At 39.7% G+C, this 18,294-nt stretch overlaps 1 protein-coding gene across 1 annotated transcript; it reads left to right on the top strand.

Annotated features, from left to right (window-relative positions):
• Positions 1–974: 974 nt before the first annotated feature.
• Positions 975–16,828, top strand: LOC121286985 (acidic leucine-rich nuclear phosphoprotein 32 family member A-like). Its single transcript, XM_041204377.1, has 7 exons — positions 975–1,146; positions 5,851–6,000; positions 8,665–8,787; positions 11,911–12,127; positions 13,174–13,295; positions 13,613–13,658; positions 15,184–16,828. Exons 1-7 carry the CDS (start codon positions 1,093–1,095, stop codon positions 15,255–15,257), a joined length of 786 nt encoding a protein of 261 aa, XP_041060311.1. The 5' UTR covers positions 975–1,092; the 3' UTR covers positions 15,258–16,828.
• The last annotated feature ends 1,466 nt before the right edge of the window (positions 16,829–18,294 follow it).

Genomic DNA, 18,294 nt, shown 5'->3' on the forward strand with positions numbered 1-18,294 from the left:
TAGGTATTTGGGAGTTTGAAAGTACAATTGTAAATCTGCTGTAGTAAGAGAAATTTTGCTGAGAAACTCAGGGTAGGCAACAAGGATATTAATGGAATGGTTGGAGAGATGGAACAAAGTAAGACGCTAAAAGAGGTGCTTTTGGAAGCAGATGGAGAGACTAAGGTAAGATTTGGTGATAAGGGCAGGGCAGGAGGGGAGACTTCAGCAAGGAGCAAGGTACCCATGAACCAGATTTCAGTCAAAGCCAGGGTGTCAACGCCATTATTCATAGAAAGGTCATGGATGCGAGAAGTCTTGTTCATGAATGAACTAACATTCTGAAGGGTAACATGGACTCGGTCATTTATTAATCAGTTAGCAGAGACCGCTTAGTAGCGGATGAAATCTCCCGTCATGTCTGAGGACATTGATATTTTAAAAACTGGAGTTATCCTCACATGCTAATTCAATCGGTATTCGTGCAATTCTATATTAACACCCAAAGGCCAAAAGCAGTAGCATCGCGAGAGGCGTTCCTCGCCGAAGCTTCAGTAACGCTAGGCGCCCTGAGGGGGCAGTGGTGGGCGAACCCGGTTGAGGCTGCAACGGCGCTGGGCGCCCTGAAGGGGCGCAGCGGTTTGGGCGGACCCAGGTTGAGGCTGCAATGGCGCTGGGCACCCTGAGAGGGCAGTGGTTCGGGCGGACCCGGGTTGAAGCTGCAGTGGCGCTGGGCGCCCTGAGGGGGCAGTGGTTCGGACGGATCCGGGTTGAAGCTGCAATGGCGCTGGGGGGCCCTGAGGGGGAGCAGTGGTTCTGGCGGACCCGGGTTGAGCCTGCAATGACGCTGGGCGCCCTGAGGGGGCAGTGGTTCTAGCGGACCCGGGCTGAGGCTGCAATGACGCTGGGCGCCCTGAGGGGGCAGTGGTTTGGGCGGACCCGGATTGAGGCTGCAATGACGCTTGGCGCCCTGAGGGGGCAGTGGTTTGGGCGGACCCGGGGCTGCTCGCAGAGGTTTCGGCAGTTTGGCGCGGTTGGAGCTGCTGAGCTGAGCCAGGTTTTCCGTCCGTTGCTTCTCATTGAAAGCGGTTTCGGCGGCCATTCCCCAGAGTCATGGACATGAAGAAGAGGATCAACCTGGAGCTGAGGAACAGGACTCCGGCGGATGTAAGCCGGGATTAGGGGAGGGGAAGCGGCAATGTGTGTTTTGAGCGGCGGGGAGGGCGGGCGGGGGAGGGAGACGCGGCTTCACCCGGACCGCATGGCCGGAGCTGGCGGGCGGGCGGGAGAGAGAAACCACTGGGCCGATTTTAAATTTCCCGCCGGGTGTATGGCGCGGCCTCGGCGGGAATCTGGGCCTTTTCTCTGTCGCGGCTTGTGCTCGCTTCGCGTTCCCTCCCTCGGGCCGGAGCCGCTTGAGGCTGACGCCGGTCAGGAGGGAGGCCTGGGGGGGGTGGGGGGGAGGTGGTGGGGCGCTGAGGCCCGGGTTCGAATGGGCGCTGAATTGGCGGTAACTGCGCCGTTTTCCCGCCGCCGGTGTTGGAATTTGAGGCCCCGGGATCGCCGCTGGTCCCGGCCCCGAGGATGTTGAGGTTAAGTCTGGGCCGCTGGCTCGGCCTCCTCCCCTCCACGTGTTGGGGGGGGGGTGGGGGGCGTTGGTGAAGGGCCGCCTGCGCTTGGATTGGGCCCGATTTCCACAAACGGCGCAATATCTTCCTCTTCCCCCATTTCCTTAGTGCTCGGGGCGGGGCGGTGAGGGGGGAGGGGGGGGTGGGGAGTTTCTCCTGTTAAACAGCCGCCTCCAGGATCTCGGATATCCCGAATATTCAATCACCTCTTTGTGTATCTCCCAGTAAAAGGATCGACTTTTAACACAAGTTTTACTTCAACACATGGGCTGTAAATGTTGCCTTTTTTTAAGCAGAATGGCGATGGCCTGTTTACTTAATCCGTTTATATCTTTACAGAAACTGAGTGAACTCTGGACATGACTCCTGGATTCCCATTGAATATTTTCTTTCGTGCGATCAATTGTATCAGTTCTTGATCACAATTCTAGCAGTGAAATAAACGTTTCGGTTTTTAATTGTCACACCCCACACCCGCCCCCAGTTAGCAACTCCTGATTTTATTACATTTTCTGAAATGTCCTTGGGATATTTAAGAGAAACTGAATTGTGTGTTTAGAGTGACATTCCTTGACAGCATAATATTCACTTAATTGTATAACTTCATTAAAAGTAGGATTGGCCTTTCTTGGGAAGCAGAAGGAGACAAAGACTTGCATTTATTGCACTCCTTCATTAGGTAATGTAAATGGGCATAACTGGTATAGGCACTGAAATATTTATCTTGGTGACATATTTATATACTATGAAATATGTATTGATTCAATTATTAGTAAGTAAGAAAGGAAGAATGTAGTTATACCAAGAATGTGACGACTTAGGAATGCTGAAGAATGGTTAGCAATTGATAAAAGGTAACTTAATCCTGGGGACTGCATTGCAGAACTGGTCAGTATTGACTAGTGAATTCCTCGTGTCAGATTTGGTGAGAGGTTACGCAGAAACCCACCACAATATTTGAATCTTCAAACCAAGCTATTAAATCCACAAATACAGTTTCTGTTTGGTTGATGTTGACTGCTTGCATATTTCCCTTTGGGATTCGTCACATTTAACCAGAATGGTGTTTCCAGTGTGTCTCAGACACTCTACCCTGAGGTATCCACTGGCTATGGAAAGTATCACGCGTACTGATGGGCACTGCATGCTCTCTCTTCAGGGCTACCTGGGGATGGACAAGTCCGTGAAGAGAGGTTGGCAGCCTGTTATTGTGGAGAGGTGACAGCAGGGAAGTGGAGCTTAGACCACGGTCGGATCAGCTATGATCTTATTCAATGGGGGAACAGGCTCAATGGGCCGATTGGCCTACTACAGCTCCTATTATAGTTAGTAACAGCCAAGGTTAGAGGATTCCACCAGTTTGTGCAGAGTTAGCTTAGAGTTTGCTAGCAGAGAACACCAAGAACCTTCCTGTTACTCACGGAGTCCAGATTGCACTACACGTTAGAGACAGGTTATCCGAAGCTGTGGAAAGGAACCCAGCAAAAGATTTCAGCACCTGGGATCACGGCCTTCAGTGGGCTGGAATCTTGGATATAATTAATAGATACAGAGATGCTCGTTAATCAGCCAGTCTAGCTGTTCAATCATTAACCGTGCCTGTATTACTGTGGACCTGTGTTAACTTGGAACTACCTCCAAGGAGGATAATCACTAGTTGATCATTTAAAACAACTGACACACGTTTGAGGGCTTGTTCGAAGGGTCTCTTCTTTCCCCTTGATTCATTGGATGTCGGATCATGTTTTACACCACAAGTTGCAATTGTTGTGTAAAGGTGCAGCATTGAGCTACGGTCCTGTTCTTATCCTCTGGATGTAAAAGGTGCTATGACATTATTCAATAAGGTGAGTTCTCTATGTCTAGGACAACATTTATCCCTCAACCGTACCTGCCAAAGTAGATTACAAAACAATAGTGGTTGCACTTCAGTAGTTCAGTGAGTGTGAAGCAGACTGACGAGTCCTGAGACTGTGAAAGCAACTAGAAATGCAGGCTCCTTTGTTCTTGATAGGATGTGGGTACCAGAATTCTTTTGGGATGTATAGTAAGCCGCACAACTTAATTGTTTCCAAATGTGACTCTATTATCACATCTTGACCACAACAAGGACACACATATCGTGTCCACTAGTTGCAGACCTTCAGCAACAGCTACTTGCCTATGTACAACCGAGTCGTGGTAGGTATTGAGTTATGGCTAAATGTGATTGTGTTCTTATACCCAGATTTCGGTGGCCATTGTGCTGAGACTTGAGAGTTGGAAGAGTTTATGCAGACCAGGTTGTGATAAGCGAGCTACTTTGAATTTGTAAATATTCCAAGTTCAATGTCTATTTAAAGACTTGATCCTTATGAACGGTTGAAGTTGTCAGACCTGGCTCAATAGAAGCTCACTCATCGAGTTAGAAGGTCATATGTTCAAGAGCCACTGCAAGAATTGAGCACTTAATCCAGTCTAAATGCAGCATTGGGGAAGTACCAATGTTACATGAGGATTCTGGTGCCCTGGCCAATGTTTAACCAGCAACCTGCACTGCCAAAAACATTTTATTTGACCATTTATCTTATTGCTGTTTTAGGTTCTTTCTCTGCTGACTGTTGTTTCCCCACATTGCAACTGTACTTTCACTGGCTGTGTAGCATTTTGGGTTGTCCTCAGATCATGAATGGTGCTGTCAAAGTGCAAGTTTTTCCATTGCTTCTTAAATCCAGGTCCTCATGAGCAACTTTGGGAAAGAGACCTATCCATTGTGTGGTTGAGTTCTTTGCCAGGGTTCCCAGTAACAGATCATTGTACCTCCCTGAAACCATTTCACCTTCTACCACAAATCAATCTTGCTTCATTCTGCACCAATGAACCTGGAATTCACTGTGTAAAACAATGGTACTTGTCAATGGGCTCATTGGAAAAGGAGCCAGTTGTTTTTAATGCTTTATCTGCACTAGTATACTTTCTATAGGTGGCTGAACTATAATTTCCTCCACCAGAACAAAAGGTTATCAGCTCCTTCTAGCACTTTTGTGCCTTTAGCCTAGAATGCTGCTTCATTCTGGTTTGTTTTCTTCCCAAGTCCAGTTTATTACAAAGACAACTTCCTTTCATTGCTGTAACATTGCCAAAATCGCATTAGTAGCCTCCACAAACTGCAACTTATCTGTGGCTGTATAGAAAGTTCTGTACTCCCACCTCTCTCAGTAGATTTTCTGGTTCCTCGGTGAATTTATTGCAGGGTACCTCTGCAATCTAGGTATACATGCTGCCACGCACTCTGTACTTCTCCAAGATTAGATTGCTTCTTTCTCCACTCTGCCTCACCATTGGTGATAATTCTTATTGAAAGCATTAACCAAGGAAGGTTTGTAACCAATGACTTTCACTACTAAACTGCCAAAACCTCTGCCATCAAATTATATGTAACCTATCAAAATCTATTCAATGTATAGGTTTTGAATTTGATTGTTTTAAATTAATTTTGAATCTGAGGTCACAATTACCAGCAGGGGGCAATGTAGACAGCAGTTACATCCATGAGCCCAGCATCACCCCCCAGAGAGCACTGAACAAAATTGCAGATATTTAGTAAAAGGCTGTCAAGATTTTAGGTTAACTCTTCCTATGACTATTTTCTGCTAATTTTGACTTTAGCCTTCACACCTCAGAAGCGTTAGATCCTTGTAGGATACAGTTCCAAAAGCAGTCGGTGGGTGCAATAGCAAGTCTAGACCATGAACTTTAAATCACAGACAGCATCATCCAGGTACATTTTTCCCTCGTCCTCTGTGCCAATAAATACATCCAGCGGACACTATTGGCATGGGATCTGGTATGCGGTAAAGTCACTTAGTCTCAGTGTATCTGAGCCAGGCTGGATGGAGACAAAAGGCCCAGATTTCATATTTATTCCCCAGGATTTATTTGCGGCCTCCACCGGATGCCTGCTTCATATGTAGTGGGAGCAACACTGAGGTCATGGGCTCTGTCTCTTCCAGTACTACCACTGCAGGAAGCTAGTTCACCAATGGAGTAAATTCCAATTTCTGGTGTTTTCATCTAATTTCAGCTACTCTGTTCCTCCCATGCCAATTAATTTTAAAGACATCAAATACAGTACACTGAAGACAATACTGCAAAATAATTCTGTCATGCCTTATTAAATTGAAGACTTTGATAAAAATTGTCTGTTGCATTTAACTGGACCACATTACTATTTTTGAAAGTACTGTTTGTTTTTCCCTTGCAGGTTAAGGAGCTGGTTCTGGATAATTGCAGGTCAAACGATGGCAAAATTGAGGGACTGTCGGCAGCATTTGAGAGCTTAGAGTTTCTCAGTATGATCAATGTAATGCTGACATCTGTGTCAAATCTCCCAAAGTTAAATAAACTAAGAAAGGTAGGAATTTGAACACTCATTTTTAGGGTAAAGTTGATCATCTGAGAAAAGTCCAGCTACTAATGCAACAGAGCCAATTTACTAGGCTGGTTTACAGTGCATTTGGTGCAGTCTTCCTGGTGGGCAGCCTTCCAATAAATACATTGTGTTAATTACAGTGATCTTGAATTCTGAACATAACTGCAGATGGTCACAAAGCTACGGCTGAATGTACTGTGGTACATTTATGAAACACCTGTAACAATTTAAACTTGCAATTAATATCTGCCTAAATATTTATAGCTCTTAAATGATTAATTGTGTGATGGTGGTAACTGATAATCATAGATGTGTTAGTTACGTAGTCTTTGATAATGCATCTGTGCCTGACTTCATCTTTCATTCTGACTATTAGGCATTGAAAGCTTAATTTAGAAGTGACTGTATTCTCGGGGTTGTGTCACATCGGACCGGATAATGAACGATGTCTGAAAGAAACTAAATTTAGGCACTTATGTTCAAGTTCATGCTAAATGTATACATCTGTAATCTTAGGTAGTGTGAATGCTAAATCCAATTCTGCTGTGGAATTATAGAAGAGTGTTAAATGATTAATCTAATATCCTTCAGTTATTATTCCTCACAGATGTACTGTTACTATAGATTATTAATCTACGTATCATGGCCCTTTAACTCCTTTTCATTGTATTAGTTTTTGGTATTTGTATTTTTTATATTCTTGAGATGTGGGTGGTGCTAGCATTTATTGCCCAGCCTTAAATAGTTTGAGGTGACATTTAACGGTCAGCCTTCTTGAACCACTTCTAGTCATTGTGCCAAGTGGGAAATTCTCCAATTTTTGAACTAGTGATGATGAAGGATCAATGAAATATATCCCAGTCAGAATGGTACTTCATTGGTAATGGTCTTCCCATGATGTTGGTGAGTTTATGCTGTGTTTTCTGTAGATAGTACATACTGCATCAATGATGCAATGGGAGGGACATTGAGTCCAGTGGCAAGGACATTAATCAGTTGATCGCTGTGTCCTAGTTGGCAATTCTTCATAAACAGTATCCAGTTATTTTAAAATTTAAAGGAGACAGCATCCAGCTGTTAATCTGTTGTGTTCAATGCCATTTTTCAGTTGGCTATAATGTATCAACAGCAAATGCAGAATTTAAAAAGAGTTACATCTCAGCTCTTGGTTTTTTGGCCAGAGTTCATATTTATAAATTAGAATATTTATTTGTAAATTATTTTATAATAGCATCAACATTCTTGCCTCTATTAGACTGATCTGAGCTTCATAATGCTCCCAGTTACTTTGAGAAGTTTAGATCTGGTCACGTGCCCCAAAGTGGCAGATAGTGTCAATCACTGGCCATTCTGAGTTGAGTGAGGGGCATTAGTTGAAAGGTATTGGATAATTATTTTCCCCTCTCCTAATATGTATATGTCAGAGAATTCAGCTGAGTTTTACCATTGATGTTTGGGACTTAGAGCGTGCCCAGCTCATTTCCCTTTGAACCACCTTTTATAAACTAGCCCAAAATATAGTAATAGCTATAAAACCTTAATTATTTAACACAAAAACACTATGACATTGAATAAATAAAGCTCCTAACTGCCAGTCATCAAGGATAAAATTGGCATCAATTATATTACTTTGTTTAATGATGTACATGATAGCATCATTAAGGTTAAATATCAAGAGGATAGTTGGGTTTGATAACTAATAATCACCATCAGCACAAATGTATTTTCACACACCTCAACATTAGTTAGGGTTCACTTTTTTAAAACAATATAGCAGTTACATTCAGTGCAGCTTAGTACGGTTATGTTTACAGTTAAAATGTTAATTCCATATCACCTGGAGGTTTCAGTCTTTCTCTATCATCTGAGCACAAATGTGAAATTTTGGCTGTGTAGTAGATTGTTTGTTGTAGGCCTGACTTCTCTGCCATCCATTTGAGGTGTTCAACTACACCTGGAAATGGTTGTCTGATGGGAATTACAAGCTATGATTGTCATCTTTAGTCATCTTCTAACAATTACTGCAGACATATCAGCTTGTCCTGACATTGTGATAAAAGGCTTGCTATGTGATTAAAAGTCCGTATGATCTCATGAACTTGCTCCTGAGATTCATCGCATCACTTTCCAACTTGTATTCTTAGCAATTTCTTTCCTTAGACATGATTCCTAAACACTTTAAAGGTGACCTTTTATGCCTTTAATTCAACCAAACCTGATTATAAAGAAGAGTCAGGCAAACTTGAAACATTAACTCTGTTTCCCTCTCACAAATGCTGTCAGACCTGCTGAGTTTTACCATGTTTTTATTTCTGGTTATAAACTCGCCAGATTCTACACAAAATTGGCCCTTGGTTTCTAATTATCTTTACGGCTTCAATTACTTATAACCTGACATTATTTGCAGCTACCATATTATGAGCCTAGTTGAAAACCAGAGTGTGAAAATGATTTTAAAATGATATTGTGTAGCTCTTTACCATCTGCCCATGACCTGTATTTAAAAAATGACCTTGTCCATGTATCATAATGCTATGGTAGGCTGTGAGCAGCACAGGGCCAATGGTTGTGGCTTGCTGCAGTTTTCATTTGTAACAAAATAGTTCAGCATTGTGATTTACAAACATTGCAATCTTAATTTTTCAGCTTGAACTAAGTGATAACAGGATATCTGGAGGTCTTGAAGTTCTGGCAGAAAGGACCCCAAGCCTTACACACTTAAACCTCAGTGGAAATAAAATCAAGGACATCAATACCCTGGAGCCTTTGGTAAGAAATTAGTAATAGGTGAGGGGTGAAGTGATGAATAATATATACAGCTTGACAAGATTTAGCTGGGTAGAATTGTGGCTATTACAGGTCAGCAATTATCCATTGCTGCCGAGCGATACACTGAGCAGGGAAATCCTGAACCAGCCGGGAGGCTCTTGAAGCCAGTGACAACTCAGCCCAGCCTCCTGGATCAGTCACAGGCACCTGGCATCAGCTGAGCCTGAAGGAAGCCACATGTGATTGACATTTCCACTTTTGTTTGGAGTATTATTCATTATAATATAATTATAAAAGGCAACAAGCAGGTGAAAATGAGTTACTTTCTCAGGAATCAGCTCCCTTCATTGGAGACTTGTGACTTGTATGGCAATTTAAAACTGGATTACTGGAATATCAGTTGAAGATTGGAAAATACACTTTGGCCAAATTTTGCTAATAAGGTCAAGGGCACTGACACCTGCAAGTGGAACAATGTATATTCAACACCCAGTGGTTGCATTTAATCTATGCTCATTGCTTGTCTCCACTTTCCCAATAATATGCATTAACATGAACAAAGACTCTTTCATAGTACGAGCTTTACAGTTTCCTGCAAGGGACATCTTTGTGTCATGAGATAATGGCATTTTAGTGGACAGTTTTGTTCTGTGGAACAGAATTTAAACTGATGGGGGGGGCGGGGAAATCTCAATTTACATTTCTTAAATCATTTTGGGTCTTTGGGTAGAGAAAGATTTTTTTTAATGTTAAAACCTGTGGTGCTGATATTTTTCATTTCCCTGTGTTAATGAGATGGTCTGATTTGCTTTGGTATTCAGAGGTGGAGAGAGAGACAAAAAGGAGAAGGAACATACATAAAAGATATAAGCAAAATACTGCAGATGCTGGAAATCTAGAACAAAAACAAAAATACCTGGAAATCGTCCCACCCACCCCCCTCTACCAGCTTATATTTCATCTCATTTCTATATGTCTTAGTTCTGATGAAGGGTCATACGGACTCGAAACGTCAACTGTATCCCTCTCCGCAGATGCTCAGACCTGCTGAGTTTTTCTACTTAAAAGATATGTTCAGATTTGTGTGTGATTGAGAGCGTGTGAGATACAAATGATGAAGATAAAGCAATTGAGAGCAAATTTTGAACTTTTTATCAATGAGAGTCTGAAGAGAGCAGCTGGAGGCTATCCAATTTAACGTCCGTTCACAAAGAAAGAGAAGTGTAAAACCAAGTAGCAGTAAGTTAGTCTAATGTCAGTTGTGCTGGGATCCACAAAACGACCAAATTCACGATCATTTAAAAAAGATTGATTTGTTGAAGGCAAGTCGTATTTAACATATTTAAATTTAGAGAAATGGCTAATTGGATAGATAGCGGAGCAGGTGTGGTAGATGTGTAAATACAAGACTTTAACAGGTCTAACATTAATGTATCTAAGAGGAGTCTTGTTTAGAACTATTCAGGCATGTGGTGTAAGAAAAGTAGTGACTGAGAAAGTCACTGAACAGGAAAAGCTGGACTGGAGATAATGGGCGTTGCTCAAGAAAACAAAGAGTGGGTGTACATACTCAAATGTAAAAATGCTGAAGGGTGTGGATAAACAGAAATCTATAAAGTTAAATGTCATTCCTTGATAATGCAATTGGATAAATCCATTTTAAAAAGCAGAATCAGATTTTGGGTTCTGAAAATAGGATCATAAGAATACCGGAGCAATGAGAGATGGTACAAGAGCATTGGTTAGGCCTTAGTTTTGGGTGCCCTATTATGGAAAGGACATTAATATTGTAGAGACAATACAACATACCTGTATATAAAAAGTACAAAATGAACCAGGATAGTAGGGATTAGAAACTTATTATGAGGAGAAATTATTTCCACTGGAGCAGGGAAGGCCAAGAGCAAACCTAATGGAAATTGTTTGAAGGTTTTGATAGAGTCCCCATCATTCTTCAGGTTTGTTGCTGTAGCCCTCAAGTTTAAGTTTAAATATAAGGGGAAGCCATGCTTCAAACACCATTATATGCACGCTACTGTATTTTTTTATTCGTTCATAGGATGTGGGCATCGCTGGCTAGGCCAGCATTTATTGCCCATCCCTAATTGCCCTTGCTCAGAGGGCATTTTAAGAGTCAACCACAGTGCTGTGGGTCTAGAATCATGTGTAGGTGAGGATGACATTTCCTTCTCTTAAGGGCATTATTAAACCAGATGGGTTTTTACAACAATCGGCAGTGGCTTTGTGGTCGTCTTCAGACTTTTAATTCAAATTCCACCGTCTGCCATGGGTCCCCAGAGCATTACCCTGGGTCTCTGGAACACTGGTCCAGTGACAATGCTACTGTGCCCCCGGAAAAAAAGGTTTTCCACAAAGCATTGTAACAGAGATCCTGGTGCTACCAGCTTCTCTAATTGAAAGGCTTCCACAGTTAATGATGCAGATGGTCTAAATTGTTCCTTCTCTGCAATGGGCTCCTTGAGGTCCCCTTTCATAAGTGTATAGTTACTATGGAGACACTCGATGAGAAAATACATATAAGTTATGTTTTAAGGACATTTCTTTGAAGTTAAGATTGTCATTAAAGCAGTGACTACCTTTGTTGGTTTGAAATGCTTTGGGACGTTTTAAAATCATAAGTGCAATATGAATGCAAATCTTTTTCCTTTGAGCTGAAGTAACATTGCAGAATCAAATGCATTCACTCACATGAACATTTTCCAACTTTCATTTAAACTATCCCCATATCTGAATAAAAGCCTTTCATTAGCTCGTGATCAAGGGAATCTTGCTTTATTTACATTTGAAGTGGGGCATCCTCCATTTTATCGCTATAGTTTTTTTAATTGTATGCGAAAGAAGTTGAATTCTGTTCCTACCTAGTTTCCAAGTGAGGATAAATATTTAAGTTGTGTGGATTATTTGTTACAAAATATCAATTGTTACAACAGGTTCTGTGCAATAGATACTGAACTTTGAAGAGATATAACCAAATTGATCAATATCTGATGTATCCCTTTCTCCAATCCTCCTTGTAATACCATGGGAATAAGGTTGAAATAAGCATGATGTATTTTCATAACAGAATCACAGAATACTCAAATGTATTTTCTTGTTCAACAGAAGAAACTTCTGAATTTGAGGAGTCTTGACTTATTTAACTGTGAAGTGACTAATTTAAATGACTACAGAGATAGCATGTTCAAGCTGCTCCCCCAGCTCACGTACCTTGATGGATATGACCAGGATGATCAGGAAGCACCCGATTCAGATGTGGAAGGAGATGGTGACTGTCTAGATGACGATGATGAGGAAGATGATGATGAGGAAAATGAAGATGGTATGTTTTTACACAGGATCTAAGCTGATAATGTGCAAAACTTGAAGGGCTTTTATCATTTCATATCGCCAAACTAGTTAATTTAGTAACCAAATAACTTCAATTAACCCACTTTGTAAAGGAGTCCTGCAAGTTTCCTCAGCCTTAAAGCTACTTAACTGAAGTGTTGACATATTTGCTGATGAGAGGATAATGACAATGTGATAATGAAATATGTTCCAAAGGGTTCCCATTTGGTGACAACTTTTTTGGATTAGTGATATGGTTGTCATGTAAATTATTAAATGTAATCAAAATTTGTAAATATTCATAGTGTAATGTTTAAAAAGTATGGATAAGCTTTGGGAAATATTTCCCTGTTCTCAGCTGCAAAAAGGATTTCTTGGTGAATGATTTTCAAAAGTTGGATACTGGTATTTATTCTAGGAGTTTGTTAGTGGGCCCAAATTTGAGTGTTTACCAGTCTTCAATCGGTATTGCTGTATTCCAAGATAATAACAATGTGCGGGCTTGAAATCCACCAGATTTGCTTATCTCTGAATTTTTGTATAAACAAAGTAGCATCCAGTTGTTCAATGTGGGATTTGCACGAGAGACTTGTTTGCTATGCATGAAGTGCCTGACACGTGAAATTTCAAATACTTAAACAACATTATATATTTCTTTGTAGAGTGAACTTAGAAATTGAGATATTAATCTATAATAGATTGTCAGCCTGTTCAGTAAAACCTAGCATTTCTGGTTTAATTTATTTTCAGCTTATGTCACAATGTTTATTTATACATCAGAAATAGTTTTACCGTAAATATAATCTACAATTTTTTTTATATAAATGTAAATGTTTTACCTGTACTTATGGTCTTATTCTTTCCTTTCTAACTTTCATTGTTTTTCCTTTTAGTATATTTGCTCTTCTATTTCCTTTACTTTTGAATGTGTAACTTTTTTGTCTGTTTCCCTGGTCCCATTTTGGTAGTGGAAAAAACGCTGGGTTAAAATATGGACCTTGCACTGAATTAATTCATTAACTTGTATAATTTTTGCAGTTGAAGAGGAGGAGGATGATGATGATGAAGAGGGAGAATTTGACGTTTTGGATGAAGAGGATGAAGATGAACTTGATGGAGAAGATGATGATGATGATGATGAAGATAGTGCAGATGAAGATGTAAGTAATAAACCATGTAAAAACAAAACTTCCTGATCTGATGGATCTGTTTCTTTTTCACTCCATCTCGTTTCTTTTTCTTAACATTAGTCACAGGTATGCGCAAAATACTCGTTGGTGGATCCAGTTGCAGTTCAATCTTTGCATCAACCTCTTAGAAACCAGTGAAGTCTGTCTGTCATCAAACTTTGGGCTTTGTTTTGTGTAGATGCTATTCATAATTATTTGCATCCAAGCGTATGAAAGCATTGAGTGGGGCTGTTATTGTTACAGCTAAGTCTGAAATATAAAACTGATTTTTTTTGTTTTTCATTTAGGATGATGAGGATGAAGAAGCTGAAGATGGTGAAGAGGAGTGCAAAGGTAAGCTTCAAGAAACACTTGGCTAGTTTAGACTAGATCAATTGCAAATTTTTGTAATGCAGAAAGGATGTGTATATAGTCTAAATATTAATAATCTCTAATTTATTGTAAAAGTTTTACATATGCACATCTTTTGTTTATTCAGAATTCGGTTTTCTATTGATCTTTTCCACCTTCTTGATCATAACTGCCCTAATTTCCTCCATCCCGTTCATATTTCATCTCACCAACCTCTTTTGTGCTTGCCTTCTGCAACTCCAAACTTTGCTTTTTATTTATTAATCTTTTCAACGCACCACCCATTCACCGTCCTGACCTCTTTGTGGCTTTATTCTTGCTTCCTTTCCTTAACTTTTTGTCTCATAACCTGCTCAATCCACCTCCAATATCCAGCTGCATGTTAACTTATCCCAACATATTGAAAATAAGTCGACATGTTTACACTGGCACATCCACTTATACACATTTAGTAAGATAAACCTAACCACCTACCTACTGCACAAATTGATTTTTGTTAAGTATATCTATAACAGAATAATCTATACAAATTACGTTGAATATTCTATGAAAATTATTTATTCTAAACATACACATCTGCTTGCATATAAACATACTACTTGTCCACCAATCTTGTATCCTATTGTCATTTTTGATATTACTTTTCTGAGAACATGTAACATTTAAACTGCCTGTGCAGTAGTTTCCAAGATCACTAAGAAGGTTTTTGAAGGGGGAGAAATTGCCTTTTTACTTCAGTAACTGAAATTTCTCATGTCTTACTTTCAAGTAAGGTTTTAAATAAAATTCTAAAATCTACGTATTTTATATTAGCAATATTTCGAATCCAAATGGTTACAGGACAGAAGGGTGCTGTTCAGTCTATTGTGTCTATTCCAGTTCATTTATCAATTATATTGTATTTCAATACCTTAAAGTTTTGCTTAATGGAACACCAGGAATGCATTCCAGGAAAATCAGACACTGCCCATGTTTCCATTTGTTTATTTTTAAGAAACAAAAAATTCCTTTAAACGCTTAAAGGCAGAAGCTTAATGATAAGAATTAATTGACAGTAGAGAAAGAGGAGATGAGTAAAGAGGTCTGTCAGAGGAGGCAATACAATGAAGAGTTTGAAGTCTGTTAGCTCAGAAGGAAACGCCTAAACTGCATTTTCAGCATTCCCTCATTCCAGAATGAATGCCAATGTTCCTTGACCCTGAGATGATCAGTTTCTAGTAATTTCATTGGACTAAGTATTCTGTTCTGTCATGGCAATTAATTGTGATTATTTGTCATTACGTGAATTTTACTGTAGTGCCTTTGTGTTAAAAGGCAAACAGCCTTAAATCTCTTAACTTAAAATGCAGCAAATCAGTTTCTATCTTATTTTTTTATATGCTCCCGGTCTCTTCAAATATTTCCAATATAATTGGAATATTCCTCTTCCATAGTGGCTTTTCACTGTAACAATCACTTCACTAAAACTTCATATTCTAATCTGTTTGGATAAATTCTTCCTTCACAGAAACTGTCCAAGGCCAGAAACGAAAGAGGACCCAGGAGGATGATGGGGAAGAGGATACTGAAGATGATGAATGAGCCCAATAAATGTATAGACTGTGACTGTGGTTGATATTCGCATCAAGTGACATTCCTCTGAGGCAGTATCTGTAGCTATGGCGATGTATATTTATGAAAAATATATTTCATGTGCTGTTTTGTTCTAAAGTGCATTTATAATAACTGATTATAACATTTCTGACAAGTTGGATAAAGCATCAGATTGCTGGGGGTCTGGAATGTTGCCTTAGATTGGTCAGAGTTGCCACTGTTAAACCAAAGTTGTACCATGAAAACTTGGGTAGTGGTGAGTTTTGTTTATAATCTCTCCCCTTTAACTCACAGAAGAATCAGTTACAGTCCCTCCCCACAGAACATGACATTTTTAGGCGCATTTTCCACCGCTATTAGTTTGTTTTTTTGTATCCCATCACCGTGCCGTTCTCTCCCGCCCCACACATACATACACCTTTTTCCCTGGATTGGTATTCCAAAGAGTGACAAAGGAACTTGAGTAGCTGGCATTCCTAAACCATTACATTTTTTGAAGGGTGCAAGTGCTCCATAGCCTTAGCTGTTAGAAAGATGACTTCAAACTGATAAGCAGGCTGACTCACCCAAGTGATTCCTGTGGTAGACATTCATTTTGTTAATAACACTCACTAAGGATAGCAGTTGTACATTATTATAAAAACCTGTCTCAAACCTACTGCATTCAGTTTGGAGTTTATGCCATTACTGTGCCTTATAGTGTAGTTGGTCCAGCAGACAATGTTTTGGTTAAATGTGGTTGAGATTATTCAGTTGTCGCTGTGTATTAGGGTGTACAATAAGACAGCCTGTGCAATCTGTCAGAAATGTCATTTTTTAAAAACCCCAGTCTCCATTATTGACTACTTATTGTTTTGGCATTTCCATAGCAACAGAACTGATGCAAGAGTGGTGAGCAGAAGTGTTTTAAGAAGCTGTCTTTTTCAGAAACCTGAGTATGAAAAAAATCTATCCCGTAACTATAATTAAGATATATTTTCTAGTTGCAACTGCCCGATACTTACTGGTGTTTTAACTTTTAGTGCTGGGCTTGTTGCTGTCGAATGTTTGTCTTAAAAATGGATCTGGTGAAAATGTTATCAGTAGTTGAAAATATCAAGAGCTTTGCTACAGGTGTACCAGATTTTCTGAAAAAGGTTGTTCAGTTTTTAATTACAAATGCAAAAAAACCCTATAAAGAGGAAAGTAAATGGCTTTCAAATATTTGTATAAACTCGGTCAACAGTCTCTTTGTATTATAACAGTATATTATGGAATTAGTTCTAGATACCCATTGAAAAATGGATATTTATAAACTCTGGGACTTTTTTAAAAGAAAACTAAATGTTGAGATTAGAAACTAGGTAATTTGTTACTTTTTATTTTTAGTGTGGTGTGAATTTTTTAGAGAAAAATGAATTTGAATATAAATTTTCAGTGTAGTTACTTTACAAATGTATTAAGCTTTGAAATGTTGTTGAGGTTACTTCTGTACAGAAAATAAGTTCAGAAGACCAATTTCATGTTAATGTATCTAGTTTTGTTATAAATTTTCAAAATAAATGGGTTTTTAATAAAAAGCTTTTTAGTTTTAGTTACAGGCTAGTTGCAGGTTAGTTGCATATCTCCTGCAGCTGTGTGCATGAGCTATGTGCAATCCTGAGCAAATATGGCTCCTGAGTCATCCCTGAGTAAACTTGGAATGACTCCAATTTTCCCTCTAGAGAGCCTGTGTGGTTAAGATTTGGAGCTCAACGGAGAGTAAACATTGCTGAAAAAAGGAGACATCACTTGTGCATTCCCCATGGCAACACCACTTGCCAACCAATCAGTACACTCTTCACATACAGGATAAGTTGTTGTTTTCTCCTTATGTTGGTATTCTTGCAAAGTGTCCTGATGAGTGCAAGACAAGAAGATTAAACTTGTCTCTTTTTTAGCAATACTGAAGTTCTATACTGTCCTACCACTGTTGTCAGTGACGATGTGTGCATTGTATAGATCAGTGGGGTGCCCTATTCTGGAGTTTCAATCTCTACCTCAAAATTAATATATATGTATTGGAATGATGCACAAAATAATCAGAATAAAATTGGGTACACTGAAAGATAAGCATTCCTGGTTTCTGAGCAGCAAAAGGCCAGAAGTCTGAACTGTAGTATTAAAATCTTCACTCAATTACTGCATTTTTAGTTTGACTTCATTTTAGGTGTTCAGTATGAGGTTCTGTTTAACCTTGTTTATTTAGAGTCATGGCTGTTGACTGGCAATCAGTTCATGTAAATGGTGAATAGCTGTTTTCTGAATGTGGCAATTGAATTATTCGGAAGTGAAAACTATACTGTGAGCTGCCTCGTAAGGGATATGATTTAAGCTGCTGGAGTCTGGAAGAATATGCAACTTAGTGTCACTGGGTGTTCAGTATTGAGGTACAGTTGGCCTCGAGTGATACCAAAGAATTATTGGGATGCTGCTCTGATATTTTTAAAAACATGCTGGAAAGGCACTCAACAAGTCAGACAGTATCTGTGAAGACAAACAGTTTGATGACCTTTCATCAGGACTAAATGTAAACAGCTTTTAAGCAAGTGCAAAACTAGGTGAAACAGGGCAGGAAAGAGGTCTGTGATGGGGTAGAGGATGGGATTAACTAAATAAAAAGTGATGATGGTGCAAAGCAAAAGGAGGAGATAATGAGATGAACAAAAGTTGAGTCCAGAGAAGGTGTAAATGTTTGCAGCAGAAAAGCAGAGTATGAAAAGTCTAGCCATATGGCTTCTGTGGTTGGAGAAAGATAGATTCCAAGGGATTTAGGCCATCCCAATAGCAGTCTACAATGTTAAGGGGAACCAACCTTAGCTACGTCCTTTGTTTTCAATGACTGGTGCAGCCATCTTCCTACCTGCTCTTGCAAGAACATGTGAACAGTTAACACCTAAAGTTAAGTTCAATGTTAGACCAGAAGACTAAAGTGTAATGTAAAGTTTAATTAAAGTACATGCTACTTAGGATACCTATGGTGGAATGGGTGGACAGATGACGTTTG

Source organism: Carcharodon carcharias, chromosome 14, assembly GCF_017639515.1.
Source record: "Carcharodon carcharias isolate sCarCar2 chromosome 14, sCarCar2.pri, whole genome shotgun sequence".
NCBI classification, from domain to species: domain Eukaryota; kingdom Metazoa; phylum Chordata; class Chondrichthyes; order Lamniformes; family Lamnidae; genus Carcharodon; species Carcharodon carcharias.